We start from the raw sequence: 18,303 nt of genomic DNA, 5'->3' as shown, positions 1-18,303 counted from the left end.
AGGGTGACAAAATTTCTGTGAGGGGGGGACAAGAGCTTGGTCAGGGACAGACTGAGAATGCGAGTATAAGAAGAGACTGGAGAATCGGGACTGAATGATCCCAGGGCATGGGGATCATTGAAATTCCCTGTCCCTGCCATCTCTCTCCTGTTAACAGAGGAAGTGAAAATATCCAGGGGAATGCTGAGGCAAGAGGCTGAGGGGAGGCGACACAGCAGCCTCCTCCCATCAGTAGGGCTGGATCTAAACAAACCCAGCCTCCCACAGAACTCTGGCCCTGGGCTGTCCCAGCCAGGAATCAGAGGAATTCAGAGAGACAGAGACAGAAGGAACAAGTGGCTGCATGAGGCAGGCACTTGGAGAGTGGGATCAAGTTTTGCAGGAATTCCTAACCCATCTTGGAAGAGGTGGCTGCGGTCCAGTGTGGCCCAGGCGGCATCAGCCTGGTGCCTGGAGTCTCCACATTAGCGCCTCCCTTCTAGAAGTGGCTCACGACTGCTGTCTCCAGGGGCCTCCCGATAAGGTCTCACTCCCTCTCTCCTGCTCAGCTCCACTCTTGAAATTGAAATACGGGCTGGAATTCACTGCACCCCAAAAATCATGGGACCCAGGATAGGTAAGTCTAGATGACGTAAGGAAGGGGCATTGGGAGGGAGTCTGGGGGCTATGTTCCCAGTGTGGAGGGTGAGGAGGTTGTAGAGCCAAAATGGGTAAACTGGGGTGAAGTCGGGTGGGGTGGGGGGCTTGGCGTTCCCCATGCAGAGCCAGACATAAGCAGATATAGTGAAGGTGTATTGAATGAATGAGTGAATAACCAAAGGGGCAGGAAGGGATACTGTTTGCTCAGCTGGAGGCAGGGAACCCAGCCTATGCTCCCTGATGACACAAGGATGTTGAAAGGGCGGTGGAAATTCAGGCCACTGAGCCCCTCACCAAGCTGAGCCCTGTTCTCCCTCTGAAGTAGGCAGAGATACAGACAAAGCAGAGAAAAACACAGATAAAAGTGTAGTCAGAGACAGAGCAAGTCCAGAGATATGCAGTCAGACAAAGGCTGGGACAGAAGGGCGACAGGACAGAGGAGAAGACAAAGACCAGCAGGTGTCTGCAGGAGCATGCAGGGAAAGGGAGGGAGGTCAGCCCCAGAGAGCTGGCTGCAGAAGAGACAGGGAGAAATGAAGAGAAGCAGAGATCATGTGGGAGAGAGAACCAGAGACAGAGACAGGAGAGAGACAGGAGACCTGCCACGAAGAATCTGAAAGATCAGCAGAGAAGAGAAACAGGTTCAGAGAGAGACCTGCAGAGCCAAGCCTGGAGTGTGACTGAAGCACCATGTGGAGACGGTGGCGGTTCTGTGAACGGAGCACCCAGTTGAGCATTTCTTGGGCAGGCAAAGGAGGAGGAGGAAACAAAGGGTTCTTCAGACGGGGTGGCCCTCCGGGCTGGCTGCCCTGTGGTGATCACTTCTGGCCTCTTTCTAGCTGTCTGTCCTCCTCCAGCTGTATTAGCCTCACCCCCACTCAGGCAAGACTGAACTTGCTCCCTGTCTCGTGCACGCAACAGTAAGGGCTTCGTGGGCAAGCTGACACACCTGCGGACCATGGCATGGCAGGAAGGGTGGGATGGATGCTTCCTCCAGGGACCTCACAGGAGAGATGACAGTGAGATCAGAGTTGGACGGATTGGTTTGGAGATGGGTCACTGACAAACCAAATTCCCCATCAGCCTTGGCTCATGGCAGGATGGGAGGGTTGGTGATCTTATAGGTATGGGAAGAAACTAGAGACTTTGGCTATACTGCGCTTGCCCCCTGCCCCACTGTTATTCTGACCCCTGCAGAGCTCAGTTCTGGAATATTCTCTAGCTGCCCCCACATCCCACACATACAGCAGGAGGCTGACCCCAGCATCTACCCACTGGGCCACCAAAAGTCTTTCTTCCTGAGCTCTAACTTAAGCTGAGAGGCTAGTCTTCCTCCATGCTCTCTTTCTGGTCTGAGGGCACTCTGAGGGATGTGGGAATTCAGGTGGGGCTGGGTACAAAGCCTGGATCCTGGGAAAAGAGCAGGGAGCAGCTTTCTTGAGGGAGGGAGGCAGCTCTACCAGCCAGGGGCTGACACACAAAGAGCAGTCAGGGTCAGATCTGGCTCTTGGCCTAGCCCCACCACCAACTCACTACATGTCCTTAGGCAACATGCAGAGCTTCCCTGTCTGTGGGGGAGGAGTTGGAGAAAATGATCTTCCAAGGCCATTCCCATTTTGTGGTTTCAGAGAAGACACTTTCCTACTTCTTCCCCTTTGCTCAGCTTTTACCTCCACCAGGAAGGTATTTGTCCATTTTTCTTCACCCATTCTGGTGAAATTTGCTATTTTCCTCCTTCAAATTTGCCAACTCTCCAAATGCCAACTCCTCCAGGAAGCCTTCCAGACCAATTCTCCCAGCTGGAAGTAACCTTTCTCATATATGCTGTTTCACTTTTCTTTTTTGAGGTTCATCTTTTCTTGTTCCTAATATTGTTTCTGTTGCTTTCAAACCCCCCTGGGTTCAAAGTGAGCCAATCTAGGGCAGACAGGTAGGGCAAGGGAAAGAACCAGCAGTCCTGGGTTAAAATTTGAACTCTGTATCACTGGCTTTATGAGAATGAAGTGACAATCTCTCAACCTTTCTGATAGTTGAGGAAACAGATGCACAGAGAGGGCAAGTGACTCACCCAAGGTCACCCACCAAAGGAGAAGCAGAGTGGGGGCCAGAACCCAGGTTGTCTTGATGCCAAAGCTCTTTCCTTTCTCTGCCATTACCCTCAGGGCTCCCACCTCCCTTCCACAGACCCCACACTAGTGAGACTCCACCCACTTGGGCATTTCTCCACTGGTTCCAGACAAAGCAAACTATTCTCTGTGCTAGTGACTGGGGAGTAGGCAGGGTTGGGGATGATTATTTCATCCCAGGCTAGGCCTTGCCTACTGAGGCAGATCTCAGGCAGCTGTGAACCAGATGTCAAGCTAGCCTAGACCCTACAATTGGGTGCCAAGCATTCAATGCCCAGTCTGCTTTCTGAGACCCACTGTCTCTGTGCAGTAGATGGAGGGAGTTGGCCAAGGTGGTCGTTTGGTCTCTTCCTGTACTGAGAAGCTCAATCTTCTGTGTCTGCAAGGAGCAGTGCAGCAAGGGCCTCTCTGTAGGGGAAGAGATCTCCCCATCAGTGTTAAGGGAGCCTGGCTATTTCCAGGGTGCCAACTTGAACTTCAGCTGCACCCTGGGGGTCAAGAAGAAGTAAAGACATAAACTTGGTTCCAGCACCCCTCATATGCTACAGCCCAGAGCCCTAAGCACTAATGCTTGAAACAATGGAGAACAATGCCAGTCTCACCAGACTGGGGGCTCCCTGGAGGTGGGGCCACATTTGATTCCCTTCTTGAGGGCCCAGATCTGAGCACAGGCTGGGCAGAGGCGGGGCATTGGGAAAGTCACGGTACATAGACTGTCCTCCTTCACTCCATGCCTCCCCCCATGACATTCCTTCCTTCCCTCCAACCTGTTGTGAAAGCCTACTCTCCTTGAGGACAGGAGACTCATGATATGGAGTGAGGTTGGGTATGATAGGGCTCCAAGGAGTAAATGTAAGCATGGAGAAATGAGCTGGGACTCACGGTTGGGGGACCGAGCATGGCCAAAGTCAGTGGCTACCTGTCTCTGAGCTTATGCTCAATGTTTTAAGCTGAAGGAGACCGAAGTGAATTCCCTGTGGGCTCAAGGCTCGCCCTCCCCCCAGGCCCTCCTCATTATTTTTAAGGTCATCTTGGGTTCAGATAGGATAGCCAGGGCCAGAACTGGAAACAGAAAGTCCCAGCACAGAGTGCCTGACCCAGCTTGGAAACCACCAGAAAGTGCTTGGCCTCCTCCCCCACCCTGCACGGATCTCCTTCAAGAAGCAACAGCTGAAGCTTGCAGTAGCTGGACCTCAAGCATGCTATTGTCCTCCCAACAGACCACCCAAATTCCTGCTAGCAGGAATTTCCCAAAGATGGCAGCCAAGCCCTTCGTGGCTTTGACTCTTCCTCCTCCAGGAGCCCACCAGGCCATGCTGGGAACTGGAGCACTAAGGAGGCCCACTCCACCCCCACCCCAACCTGGGCCCCTCCTCTCCAGGCCCTGGCCTTCCCTTCGCCCTCACCCAGTTTAGCTGAATTCAACAACCATGTTTTTAAGCTGAGCCAGGTCTTGAAAGATAAGAAGTGGTTTGCTGGGGAGGAAGGACACTCCAGGCTGAGGGTACAGTACATGCAAAGGCTGAGGGGTGAAAAGAACAGGATGAATTTGGGGAAGGGCAAGCATCTACAGGGCCAGAGAATAATGTTTGCTAGGGGTGGGTAGATGAAGCGGGAACAGTTCCTGGGGGCCTTGCCCTCTTGAGGCTGAGGTGTCTGTACTCACATGTTGCGGATGGGGTGGGAAAAGAGGAGGGGGCTAACTGTTGTTGAGGACTGCAATGTACCCGGCACAGCATTTTCCTTCAATCCTACAAATACGCCACGAGACGGGCACTCTTCCCTCGCATGTTGCGGATGGGGTGGGAAAAGAGGAGGGGGCTAACTGTTGTTGAGGACTGCAATGTACCCGGCACAGCATTTTCCTTCAATCCTACAAATACGCCACGAGACGGGCACTCTTCCCTCGCTTCCAGAGAAGGAAAATGAGGCTTACAGGGGTTACATAAACTGCCCTAGGTCACATAGCTACAATGTAGCAAAGCAAATATTTGAATCCAAAGTCTTCTGACCCAGAGGGTTTCAGCAAGCACTTGACATGATCCCTCGGGACACAGGACGGGACAGGCTCTGCCCTAGGGAGTTCACTGCTTAATCAGGGGGACATAAGTAGTGCAGGAGACTGACCAGCCCTGTGGCCCAGAGTAAGGGCTTAGGGAACTGGCCCAGGAAGGGGTTTTATGGAAGGAAAGACAGCTGGTATGGGCTGCAGGAGCTAGGCAAGAAGGACTAGCAAGCCGAGGGAATACAGAGCAAGGAGGTAAGAAGGGCTCGACGCAAGGGTTGGCCACACTGGCCTCCTTCTACCCCAGCACTTCCAGAGAGAGCTGTCTGCCGTTGTTATGAGGGACAGATTGCCCAATACTTGCCGTGAGGGATATTTCCCTTCCCAGGCTTGGGCTGTGGGGGCTGTGCGTGCATTAGTGCTGGAGGCTGGTGGATTTTCCAAAAACATCTTGGCGCCTTTGGAACACTGTCCCCTCCCCTGACCTTGGCATCTGACCACAGTTCCAGGGCGGGTTTCTCTTTCGCTCTGTTCTCTTCAGATGGGGCACATGGCAGAGGTGTCTCACTCTTACTGGGCAAGTTGCCCACTTGTGGTTTCTGTTACCTTCTCTCCACTCATGTCTCCAGACAGCCAGAGATCTGGCTCCAGCCCATATCCCCTCATGGGCTCTCCTGGAGCCCGTGGCCTCCTAGGCATTTCTCCCTTGGTGCCCCCTGGCCACCCCAAGCTCACCATGGCCAAGGCTGAGCTCACCACTCAGTACCACGCTATAATCCTGGCCTTCAATGTTGGCATGTCCAGATGCAGAGCTGTGCCTCTCCCCACTCCACCCCTGCCCCCAGGATTCCTCAGCCTCCTGCAACCCCCGTAGCTGATTTTCCATGAAGTCCTGCCCATCCTACTTCCCACAGTGGTACCTTGGCTTGTTACTCTCCATTCCCACTGCCACTACCTGACCCAGGCCCCAGAGTCCCTTGCTGCTCTGGACCCCACCCCTGCCTTTGCCCTAATCCCTGCCCACCGCCTGACTTCTCCACGTTCCCCGCAGAGACATGGAGGTCTCCCAGGAGGCCAAATCGGACCTCATCCTTGGGCTCAGAACAAAGCCCAGCCCTACAGTCTGGCATTCAAGGCTTGTCAAGTCTGGCTCCTCCAAGCACTCTAGTCTCACCCCCTCAACCTTGGCCCCAGGGCTCCAGCTTTGTCAGACTGTTTGTTCCCTGAGCATTCTTTGTGCTTTGATACTTCTGCCCTTTTCTCTGATGTTTCTTCCTTTAGGAAGCTTTCCAGAAACTTGCAGTCTAGGCTGGGGCCTCTGCTCTGTTTCTGTAGGCTTGAAACTTCTTGTATCACATCAGTGAGCACATTTCACTGTGATTCTGTGTTAGATGTCTGCCTCCGCCCCCCTCCCCCCCCATACATACACTGGGAGCTCCCTGAGGACAGGGACCGGGGCTGCTGGCCTCTGGGTCCCCAGAGGCCTGCCTCAGGTTGCTGTCAGGATATGTGGAATAAATCTTCATTGTGACTTCTAGAACCAGCAGAGACCAGTTCTTCCCACATGGTGACCCTGGGCAAATCATAGCGCTCTCTGGTCCTGTTTCCTCATTCCTCAAAGCGTTAACCTAGCCCTGGCTTCCTGTCCAGTGGACTCCCCAGGCCCAGTATTGCTGTGGAGTCACAAGCAGGTGAAGAGGTCCATCAAACAGACCAGACAAGCACCCCCCCCCCACCAAAGAGACTCCAACAGGGCAAATTGCCACATGCAGGCCCAGAAGCTTGGACCAGCTGAGTGTTGGCATATAAGAATGTGGGCCCAGTATTGCCAGATCTGCTAATCTTTCAAAAAGAAGCAAAAAAATCTGGAGTTTCTGTCAAGTTTCCTGTTTTTAAATGTTGGCAACCAGCTTAAAAACACTGAGAAAGCAAGCATTGTGCAAGCCCCCCAAAATGTCTAGAAGTCAGATGTACCCCACCCAGGCAGGACTGCCATGTGCCGCACCACTCCAGAGGGCACCATTCACTTTGTGGTGCACAGCCCACACAACTGTACATGGGCCTTTGGCCAGGGCCTCCCCATTGTAACCTCTGCCCTATACTCTATCTCTGCTAGTTCCTTTGGTGGCTTTGGCAAAGAGTGTGGAGGAGAGAACTTTCGTTCTCTTGCACAGGGAAGTTATTAGGAAAAAAAAAAGACGTTTGAATGCAGCTGGTGAGATGAGTTGGGGAGAGGACAAGAAATGGCAGAGGGAGGCATCCAGAGGGGCTGTATTGCTTCAGGGATCCGAAGGAGGTGAGAGAGTGACACCAGGGCTGAGTCTCCCACAGGAAGGAGTATGAGTTATTCTGGGGCCTGGTGACCACACCTGGAAATAGATTCCCTAGTGAGTTTGGGGCAGAGGCTGACGAAATTGCTACTTGTGGGACATCCTGATATTGACAAAAGGTGTTATCCTGTGTGACCCTCACACAGGCTTCAGAGGCAAGGTTTAGTATTCCTGTCTTGCAGAGGCTCAGTGAAGTCTACTTGCTGGCCCAAGGCCATACTGGGTCTAAGTGATCTTTGATCTTGCTCTCTCTGCTGGAGACAGGCTCTTTCTTGAGAGAAAGAGTCATTGCCCTGACCCCACCCCTCCTTAGTTCTCAGGATGTGGGAACTGTCACATTTCTCAGCAGATCCCTCCTGAAAGTTCAATTCTGGGCCTTGGTGATGAGTCCTGAACTCCCACCATACTTAGGTCCCCCAGAGTATAGGACTTAGATCCCCACATGTCCCCCTTCCCTCATTTCTCTCTGCAGCACTCTCTGAGGTCATCAGGAGAGGCTGTTGACTTGCAGGGAATGACTGACTAGCTAAAGAATCAGCTGGTAGAATGGAAGACTATTCCCATAAAACTACCTTCGACAATTCACAGGCAGGAAACCAGGTCAGAATAAGAAATGGCTACATGGGGATAATTTTTCATGTGTTCTAATGCCATCTTTGCAGCCAACCTTCTTATGGTTGCTGTTGGGGGCCCAGGAGTCAGATAGATCCAGGTTCTGGTCCAGGCTTTCCCATTTACCAGCCCCAGGACTCTGGGTAAGTTGCTTTCCCTCTGTGCCTCAGTTTCCTCCTCTATATCATGGGGTCACAACAGCTGTCTCAAAGGGTTGTCTGGAGGATTGGTGAGGGAGCCCAGCCTAACCAAGCACAGCACATAGTATTGCTTGGTCTGTGATAGCCCCTCAGACAAGCTCCTCTAAGTCCCTTCTTGTAGAGGATTAGGGTGAGCCAGAGAGCTGAGTCTCCCAGCCTCCCAACTTTCCAGCCTTCCTGGGTTGAACTTTTTCTGAATTCTCAAGTTCCAGATGTGGTAATGTTCCTTGCAGTCACAAAGCAAGTATGGAGGTCTGTGGGGAGTTTGTGTCAGGATAGACAGCTAACGGAAAGACTGGCTGCCTGATGGGGAATAAAACAACATTTACTGAACATCTGCTATGTATTGTATCCATGCTGGCTCCCCACATATTACTGACATAACCTGTTGGTAAGACCAAGTTTACCATGATAAGGGATAATACCACTTCTCAAAGCTTTGGCACGATTCAGAGTGGGGAGGCAAGGTCAATATTTGTTGAGAATTGAAAGTTTGTTTTAAGGCAGGTCCTTTAGTATGGGGAAGGAGGTGGAAGAGGGAGGCTTGACTGGGATTGGGTAGGAATCATGATACAACAGTTTGTTGGTGGAAACAGAAGGTAAGGATTTTGTGCACAGAGATTCAAAGAATCAGAGGCACACACTCTGTTGATGGTTTCCCTTGAAGAGTCCAGCAGTCTTTCAGGAAGTTCCTGTAATGAACAATCAAGCCATTTGCTTGAGCTGGTCAGTCTGGGAAGAGTAAGAAGAAAAAATGCTAATGAAGACAGTGGAATTGCAAAGTCAAGTTAGTGCAGACCATAAGACGTGGTTCCAGGCTTTCAGTGTCCAGGCTAAACATGGGGTGGAAGGATCTGATTGTCGGTGGGTGCTTTGTGTACTGGGATGTAGGGATTACAGGCCCTGTCACAGATGAGAAAGCAAAGGGGCCACTGGTCCAAAACCACACAGCAGGATTGCAGCCAGCGGGGATTGAAACCTGGGCAATTGCTTCTAAAGCCAGTGAGTGTGCATGGAGGGAAGGGGTTCAGGTCCTCAGGTCTTGTGGTAAATTGGGGCCTGGATGAAAGGGAGAGACAATCTAGGGATGGAAGAAGGAGGTGTTAACTTGGAGGGGTCAGGTGCACATGGAAGGGAATGGGTTCAGTTTGACCTTGTGGCCTCGGAAGCACTTGAAGGTTATAAGGAGAGGGGAGGGCAATCGTCCTCAGTGGGGCCTACTGTATCCCAGGCCTGAGCCAGCCCCCCAGATGCCTCACTTAGATGAGGAAACTGCTCAGATGTTTCCTCTGAGATGAAAGGGCATGTCCAGGCTCACACAGCTGCCGGTGGCAGAGCTGGGGTTCAGGCCTAGGTCTGAGGACTTTGAAACCTACACTCAGCCCCACACCTGCCTGGAATTTTCTTTTTTGCAGCTGGGAGGTGGCTGGAGGAGGCCAGACTTTGAGCCTTTCCAGCAAAGAACAGGCAGAGAAAGGTAGTCCTTCCTGTCAGGCTACTTTCTGAAACCTTGGTCCCCATCACCATGGATCCAGCTGGTGTGAAGAATACTGACTCTTGTCATGGAGGGGGCAGCGAGACCCCAGGCCAGAGCCCAGAGGCTCTGCCTCTGCCTTGCAGACATTCAGAGTTTCTCCTTCAGTGAACTGAAGGTCTCTGACAGACATTCAAGATGACTGTCTGACTGGCTAGCTAGCTAGTTTAGCTTGTCTGAACAGACAAGTCTTCTGAGAGACAGCCAGACCAGTGACTTACCAGCTGATGGACATGAGTTGGCCTGTGTGCGTGGCCAGCCATGTAACCAACTGACAGACACACAGACCCCTTGCCTGCCCCTCTAGGGGCATGGGCTCCAGCCCTGGGAACCACCTGGCCTACCTAAAGCCCCCAAACCTGGTTGCTCACCTGGGAGAGAAACAGACTCCGATTTTTTCCTGGAACCTGACTTCCTGCCTCTCCCCTCATTCCCACAGGACACCCAGTCCCAGCCCAGGTTCACCTCCACAGCTGCCCGCTCTTCTGTCAGGGATGACCCCTGACAAAGTTTTCACCGGATGGGAAGGTCCTCAGAGATGTCACATAAGGAGGACCTACTTTCCTGGTCTCAGGATCCTCCTGTCGAGCGGAGCTTTGTCCTTATTCACAGAGTTGGACTGTTTGCTGCCAGCTCACTCAGAGGCCTCAGCCCACAGGAAGAGCTTGGAGAGGTCTGGCTACCTGCCTGACCAGCCCCGTTCAGTGTTCAGTGACCAACTGACCACCCTGCGCACTAACTGGTGGCTGCTTTCAGATCCCAGGGGCCACAGCTTCCCTCTACTAGACCACAGGAAGGTGGAACGTTCTAAGCTGGTCCACTGATCTTCTGTCCGCCTCCCTCATCCATATCCTGGACTTCTTTCAGAGCTGGGGCTCCTGGTCAGCGACTTCTGCCCACCCCCCAACTCAGCTCCAGCCTCATCATCTGGTTGGCCTGCCCCCTTGATGGGTGAGCACTGGCCCCTTTCAAGTGGCCTGGTTAGGCTTGGTTGGGCTCAGACAGAGAAGAGCGTCTTCCCCTCATCCATACTGTGCAAGGAACATGGAGGGATGTTGAGGTTAACACCTGGGCTTGAGTCTCTGCACCGACATTAATCAGCAGAGCTAGCTACTTCTGAGCCTCTGTCCTCATCAGATACAGAGATAACGAGAGCACCAAAGGCACAGAGCTATGGAGAGGTTTGTGCGCATGTGAAGGCTGAGTTGCATGTAAAGCGTGTAGCCCAGAATCTCTGCTGTAGTAGGTGACCGTCTATGCTGGTGAGTGGAACCAGGGCTTGCAAACGTCCTATCAGCCTCCTCTGGGCAAGTTCACCTGGAGCCCCCTCACCTCCTTTTCTCCTCAGTGACCTCCACAGAGCCCATCCCACCCCCACTTCACTGGGCCAGCCCCTTATCTCCTCCCGGTCAGGTGTCACTTTTGTTTCAATATCTCCTTGTTTCCTCTGAATACCTACATCCCCCAAAGGGATTCCTCCCCAGCCACACACACTTTCATTTCCTCAAATTCCTCAAGCTATCTGAATAGACCTTTCTCCAAAGAAGATATACAAATGGCCAAGAAGTAAGTGAAAAGACTCAACATCATTAGTCATTAGGGAAATGTTAATCAAAACCATACAAGATATCACTTCATGCCCACTACGATGTCTATCCTCAAAGAGACATGATAGTAACTCTTTAACAAGGATGTGGAGAAATTAGAACCATCCTATGCTGAGGGTGGGAGTATAAAACAGCGCAGCCACTTCAGAAAACAGTTTGGTAGTTTCTTAAAAAGTTGAACAGAGTTGCCACATGACCCAGGAATTCCGCTCCTGGCTACATACCCAAAGGAACTGAGAACACATGTTGACACAAAAATGTGTACGATATATGAATGTTCACAACACCTGATACAATCCAGATGTTCTTCAACAGATGAATGGATAAACAAAATGTGATATACATCCACAAAATAGAATGTTGTCCAGCCATAAAAAGAAAGGAGGTACTCATACGTGCAACAACATGGAGGCACCTTACACATTACGCTACGTGAAAGCAGTGAGGCGCAAAATAATTACATATTGTACTATTTTGTGTATATGAATTTATATGAAATATCCAGAATAGGCAAACCCAGAGAGCCAGAAAATAGATTAGTGGTTGCCAGGAGCTGGAGGGGAGGCAGGACTGCTAACAGGTATAGGGTTCTTTATTGGGATGATGAAAACGTTCTGGAATTAGTGGTGATGATGTATAGCCTTTTGAATATACCAAAAAGCACTGAATTGTGTACTTTAAAAGGGTGAGTTTTATGGTATATGAGTTATATCCCAATTAAAAAGAAATTCCTCAGGCTCTCAGGTACCTCGTGTGAGGAGCACAAACCCTTGGCTGTGGTGGTTCCAGGCCTCTGTAGCCCCTCCCTGATTCTGCCTTCTGGGTCTGGAGATGGAGAGTCCCTACCCCCCTACCTGGGTCAGAGGTGTCCTGAGTCCATTCCCAGACTCTAGAAGGAGCTTGTTGAATGAGGGGAAACTCCTGCCAGGTTGAGAAACATATGAAACAATGGAGGAGGCTTCCATAGGAAGTGGGGCTCCAGGAAAGGAGGAAGGCCAAGGTGGTGGGGGTTTCCATCTAGGTGGAGGCGTGGAGTCTCCCAAGGCTAGACTTCAAGCTCCTTACTGAGATTAAACATCAGGAGGGGTGCCTGGGCTCAGGTCATGATCTCATGGTTTGTGGGTCAGAGCCCTGCGTCGGGCTCTGTGCTGACAGCTCAGAGCCTGGAGCCTGCTTCAGATTCTGTGTCTCCCTCTCTCTGCCCCTCCCCTGCTTGCACTCTCTCTCTCTCAAAAATAAATAAACATTAAAAAATTAAAAAACAAAACAAAAGAACGTCAGGAGGCCCCAGGAGATGCCCTTGTGGGGGTTCAGCTTTCCTCTCACTGCAGTGAGTAAGATGCTGACACGGTTACTGGTTTCCGTGGAAAAACCCAGACATGCCTGATGGGGCCAAGGGTCCAGGTTCTAACCATAGCTCTGCTTCCTGAGTCATCACAACACTTGGGGAGTTCAGTTTGTCCAGGGTGAGGGAGGTAGTTAAATGGGATGACCTCTGAGGGCCATTTCTGCACCAACTAGCAATATGGTTTGACTCATGAGTTAGAGATTGGGCTGGTTAGCTCTATGATTACATGCAGGATGGTGCCCTGTGGGGGTGTTGGTAACTGTTTTGAACTACTCCCAGGAAAAGCCTTTACCTGACCGTGGACCAAGCCTTGACCCTGCACCTGACCCCAAACCTGTGATCCCACACCGAACCAGACAGACCCACAGCCACTCAGCCTCTATGAGCACCAATGTCTCACAGCTACAGGCCCAAGGGGGTCTAAGTCTGCACATTCTTACTCCTGGAGACCTTGCTTGAAACTTATGTAGTGTGGCCAGCAATGCCTCCCTAGAAGGAAGGTTTATGCTGGGAAAGGAATGAAGTCACTGTGAGATAGGTGGTTCCCATTAGGATCTGGCCAGCATGGGCACGTGGGGCACATACCCTCTTAGGAAGGGCCCTCCCATCACTGGGACTCAGGGAGCCTGAAGGTGCTCAGACTCTCAGATTCTCACCAACGCCTGGAATACCTTGGGTGACCTGAGTCAGGGACATCCTCTGGGATTCCATCTCTACCCCTCACCTCCTGGATGTCTGTCCCACAGGTCCAGTGGGTGAGGAGCCCCAGATGTCAGACAAGGACACCAAGGCCATGATGAGCACAGAAGACATACCTCAAGGCAAGGCCAGCCCAAACTCTCAGGACTTGCAACGAAGTGTGTTCTATAGCATCAAGGTATCTCTCAGGGCCTACCGGGAGCAGGGGTGTCTGGACCTGGCAGAGAAGGCCGTGTAACTCCAAGCAAGCTGCTGCTTTTCTCTGAGTCTCAGTTTCCTCATCTGTAGAATGGGTGGCTGTGAGAGTCAAAGGGACAATCTACCAAAGCATTTAGCTTAGTTTTGGGCACATGTTCCCTCCTTCCTGAGAAGAAACAAGGGCTGCCCCGGAGGCAGTGGGGCACCAGTCTCCTTGCCTCCCCATGTCCCTGCAAGGAAAGAGAAGGACCCCAGAGATCCTATCTGTATGAATATCGGGGAGCTCTGGCTCCACCAAGGGCAGCCCTAAAAATGCAAGTGACCCCTGGGTGCCGGGGCCTGTGCCGAGTGACGTCTTGTTTAGTCCTCGCAGTCACCCTGAGTGGCAGGGATGTCGTCCTTGCTGTGTGCAAGAGGAAACCAAGACTCAGGAACCGAGAGACTGTTTTTAAGCTCTGGAATAAACACCCTTCTTTGAAGCAAGTTTTCCTTCTCTTGGGAATACTGCCAGTTCATCAGGAGGGAGGCCAGACGTTTAGGGTGGAGTTGGGTGGGGTGGGCAGTTTGGGGATTCGGTGTGTGCACGTGGTCTCCCAGAGGAGCTCTAAGGGGAGGACCGGGTGGAGTGAGTAGGGAAGGATCCGGGAGAACTTCCCGGAGAAAGGGGACAGGGTGGTGGAATAGGGAGGACGGTCCAGTCTAGCCCAGGTGGGCTCTGAGGGTCAGAGTGACTCCCATCATTCTTGGCCCCACAAAGACCCTACTCTCAGTCATGTGGGTCTGAGGTGGCACCCAGGACAGCTTGTGTAGTTTTTAGGCCTGTGCGAGAAGCCATGGGCTACTCCAATAACTCTCTCTCTCTTTCTCTCGCCCCTCTTGTTCTTGGCCCTCCTGCCCTTACTCTCTCTCTCTCCTGTGTGTCTATCTCCTCTGACTCTATTTCCCCATCTTTATTCCTTGCTCCTCCCTTCCCCCAACTCCGTCTCTGTCTCCCAACCACCACCCTCTCTAACTGCATCCCCACCTGTCTCCCTGCTCCCCCGCCGGCTGCCACCGCCTTGGCCCCTCCGGCAGTTCTTCGTCCTGTGCCACAGCCTGCTGCAGCTGGCACAGCTCATGATCTCCGGCTACCTCAAGAGCTCCATCTCCACAGTGGAGAAGCGCTTCGGCCTCTCCAGTCAGACCTCAGGGCTGCTGGCTGCCTTCAATGAGGTACTGGCCCTGAAGCAGTCACAGGGGTGGGCGTTGAGGGCGACTCTCACCTGGCCTCCTCATCCTCCTCTCTCACCACCCTGACATAGGCCCTTCCCCTCCTGGTGCCCACAGGTGACCCCATTACAGCTTCCTCCCCTAAGATTTTCTCCTCAGCTAGCTCCTTCCTCATGTTCCGGTAGAGAAACTGACCTCTGCCTCCCTGTAACGTCAGAGCACTGGCAGTCCTGCCCTCGGGGGCACTCTAACGGGGGGGTATGGGGTATTTTAGAGCTAGTCAGAATTCCCGTGTCCACCCACTCTCCCTTTGGTTCCTTTACCTTTCCAGGGACCTGGCTGTTGCCTGTCCCAGGAAGGAATCAGAGGAAGTCACTTCAATAGTAGAGGGAGAGATTTAAATTAGATCAAAGGCAGAACTGTGGACCAGTGGGTGGTGGGGGAAGGGAGCCATACCATGGGATGAGTGTCTCCTCAGAGTTGCCCAGAGATCCACAAGTCTGGGGCCGACAGCCAAGTGACGAGGAGGGGACAGGCTACTTTGGGGGGATTTAGAGATCAGGGTCCAGCTGTGCCCCAGCCCCCCCCCTCCACCAGATGTTTTCCACCTCAGAGAAGGGCCACTGTCCACAGTACCCTTTCTCCCCTCCCCACAGCAGATTTCTGTGCAGTTGTCTCCCCCTGGGGTGATGTGTCACATTCAGTCCAAGGTCTGCCGACTACACGGCACCCTCAGATATCTCTCACACCCCACCTCCAGATGTCAGAGGTGGGAAGGAAAGGTCATTACCTAGCTCTGGGACCTTAGGGAAGCCACTCCACCACTCACCCCCCCCCCCCAGAGCCTCAGTGTCCTGTCTATAAAATGGAGAGTGGCTACCCTTCTCAGACTTGGTCCACCTACCAACTCTCTTGCAGATACTGCCTCACCCCCCAGCAGTGAGGAGCCTGGGGCTCAGGGCGAGTGTCACAGCCAAAAAGCAATGGGCAGCACATTTCAGCTGCTGGTCATAGAGCCTGCCCCATCGCTGCAAGCTCTCAAGTCCCCTCCAGTGCCCACATCCTAAGTTTTTTATTCTAAGGCTTGAAATTCCAAGAAATTCTTAGCCCTCTGGCTTTAGATTTTATTTGTTTGCCTCAATTGTGATATCCCAGAAACTTAACAACCCTTTCCTTAACTGTCCCCCCTCTTCCATGTTCTAACATGGGGTCCAACCCATTTTCCAGAATGAAATTGAACTGCTAGCCTTGTCCGCTCTGCCCTCATTTCTCTCCCCTAATGGGACAGTGGGGACCCTCCTAGGGGGACCCAGAATCTGCATAAGAGGGGCCCAGATGATTCTCATTCAGCCAGCTAGTCCTTTATTCGGGTGGGAACCCCAGATTGGTGACAGAAGTGAGGGTGGTGCTGGCCTCTGGTGGCTCTGCTCCATTCGAATGGGTCCCCTCATCCCTCGGCAGGTGGGGAACACAGCCCTGATTGTGTTTGTGAGCTACTTTGGCAGCCGAGTCCACCGGCCCCGACTGATCGGCTATGGGGCTGTCCTTGTGGCCCTGGCAGGCCTGCTCATGAGTCTCCCACACTTCATCTCGGAGCCATACCGCTACGACCATGCCAGCCCCGGTAAGACCAGGAAGGGCTGGGCTGGAGACGTACGTGAGGAGCCGCATTACCATGCACCGGGGCCCATCCCCAGGCCCGTTGGTCAGAACGGGCATTTTCCGTTCCTCTCCACTCCCTCAGTCCCAGTCCGGGTGGGTCCTTCTGGCAGTCCTGGAGAGTGGGGTTGTCTTGGGGCGGAGGGCTGAAACCCTCTGATCCTCTCTTAGTGAGGGCCTGCTTATATGTCACTGTATTTTTGAGGTGGGGTGAATTACAACACAGCCTCCGTCAGGGCCTGGCACGTAGTAAGTCCTCGGGAAAGGTTTGCGAAATAGTAATAACGGTGTCACATACCACTTATGGTGTACCAGACACTGTTCTGAGTATTTAGGTGTATTCATGCATTTATTTAGTCCTCACAAGAAGCCAAGATGTTAATGAAAGAATGAATGAGTGAATGAACAAATTAAAAAATGAAAGAATTTTAGAGAGGAGTAGTGAAGCCCCTGTTTAGCCCAGTGAGATTTTGTTGAGGGCCTATTGGACAGATAGATGCCCGTCCCTTGGAGAACAACCTAAGAAGCCTGAGCTTTATTCCTTCTCTCTCCCATCCACCCATGTATTTACCCATCGATCCCTTCACCCATCTACCCATCGATCCATTCACCCATCTATCTACCTATCAATCCATTCACCCATCTATCTACCCTTCGATGCATTCACCCATCTAACTACCCGTCCATCTATCCACCCTCCCATCTATCCATCTATCCATCATCCATCCATCCATCCATCCATCCATCCAGTGATCCACCCAAGAAACCCTTCGTGCTGCAGACTTTGTGTCAGGCCCTCTCAGGGGACTCAATATTGCCTGCAGGGGGCTCCCAGTCTGGGACAGGAGATGGCAAAGAAAAACCCTATAGTGTGTCCCTTGTGTGAGAAGGGAAGCACAGGGACTGAAGGAGCTCATGCCCCAGCCTAGCATCATGGAAGGCTTCCAGGGGAGGAGTGTCTCAAAGAGCATCCTTCCTCCCTCCCTCCCTCCCCTGCCTTCTCATCAGCGCACATCCTGGGGCTCCCACTCTGTAGCACCAGCCCCAGGAAAGAGTCCAACTCCTTGGGAGTCAGCCAGAGAGAGCCACTAGAGCCCTGAGTGGACTGCAGTGTGGGGGAAGGAGGGCATTTCGAGTGGAAGGAACCACAAGGGCAATGGCAAGGGAAGTAGAGAAGTAGATAGTGTGCATGAAGAGCTCAGAGCTGTTATCTAGGCCTGAGTGGAAAGCGGTCAAGAGGCTGGATGGAAGGCTGAAAAAAAAATTTCTGTGTCCAGAATTTCCACTTTCACAGAGCTTTTTCTGTACAGAGTCATACACGTTCTTCTTCATCCTCCCTGCCATACAACACCCCTCTGCCACAGGAGCCCTGTGAAACCCTGAGTAAAGCCTTCTCTTGCCTGAGCCTCAGTCTTCGATGAGAGATGAGGCTCAGTGACCTCTGAGCCCCCATCCTGCTCTGGTATTCCAGGCTATTTCATTCACTCATTCTTCACCCAACATTAATTAATTTATTTTTAATACTTATGTGCCAGGCCCCCTGATAGGCACTAGGGTTAGTAGGGGTGGCCAAAGAAGACAGGGCTCTATGACAATCATCACATTTAATGTCTCGTAGGTGCTGTGTGTGGGCACCACTCACCACTCTTAACATTTACAGCCTTATAGCAGGTATTCTCTCAGTAGCCCGTTTTACAGGTAAGGAAACCAATGTTCAGAGACAGGGATTTCCCGAAGGCCCACAGCTAGTGGGGCCATGACATGTCCAGGTAGCTTGGCCCTAGAGTCCCTGAGCCACTGAATTATTGTGCTTCTGAGTTTCTGTAGAATTTCCATTCTAGGAGACTCTTTTGACAGATGAGGAAACTGAGGCCCAGACGGGCTGAGGGCTTCTTGTCAAAGTCTCCCAGTCTTCTACCCAGGCAACCTTGGTTGAAGGTCAGGGTCCTTGACCCTGGTTCACGTGGCTTTTTCTCAGAGTCCTGGCTTCCATAAAGGGCTGGGCCTGCCACAGAGAGAAAGCCACTTCTACACCCACATTTGGGATAATAATAGCATGAGGGTCTCTTTAAGTTTGCTCACCAAATATTGGTGAGCTACAGGGAACAACTGTCTGGTACTAAATTAAGAAATTCCC

At 52.2% G+C, this 18,303-nt stretch overlaps 1 protein-coding gene across 3 annotated transcripts in view; it reads left to right on the top strand.

Annotated features, from left to right (window-relative positions):
• The first annotated feature begins 316 nt into the window (after nucleotides 1-316).
• Nucleotides 317-18,303, top strand: part of SLCO2B1 (solute carrier organic anion transporter family member 2B1) — a 47,057-nt gene continuing 29,070 nt past the window's right edge. The window contains exons 1-4 of one of the 3 annotated variants that reach the window (XM_042905608.1): nucleotides 317-616; nucleotides 13,148-13,278; nucleotides 14,373-14,510; nucleotides 15,969-16,131. In XM_042905608.1, coding sequence (XP_042761542.1) covers nucleotides 601-616; nucleotides 13,148-13,278; nucleotides 14,373-14,510; nucleotides 15,969-16,131 — 448 coding nt within the window. In that variant the 5' untranslated portion in view covers nucleotides 317-600. Of the gene's footprint in view, nucleotides 617-7,782; nucleotides 7,856-13,147; nucleotides 13,279-14,372; nucleotides 14,511-15,968; nucleotides 16,132-17,839; nucleotides 17,865-18,303 lie in introns of those variants that run through there. The other 2 variants (XM_042905609.1, XM_042905610.1) reach the window with 2 other exon arrangements.

This window comes from Panthera leo, chromosome D1, assembly GCF_018350215.1.
Source record: "Panthera leo isolate Ple1 chromosome D1, P.leo_Ple1_pat1.1, whole genome shotgun sequence".
NCBI classification, from domain to species: domain Eukaryota; kingdom Metazoa; phylum Chordata; class Mammalia; order Carnivora; family Felidae; genus Panthera; species Panthera leo.
This window is presented reverse-complemented; position numbering and strand designations above follow the sequence as displayed.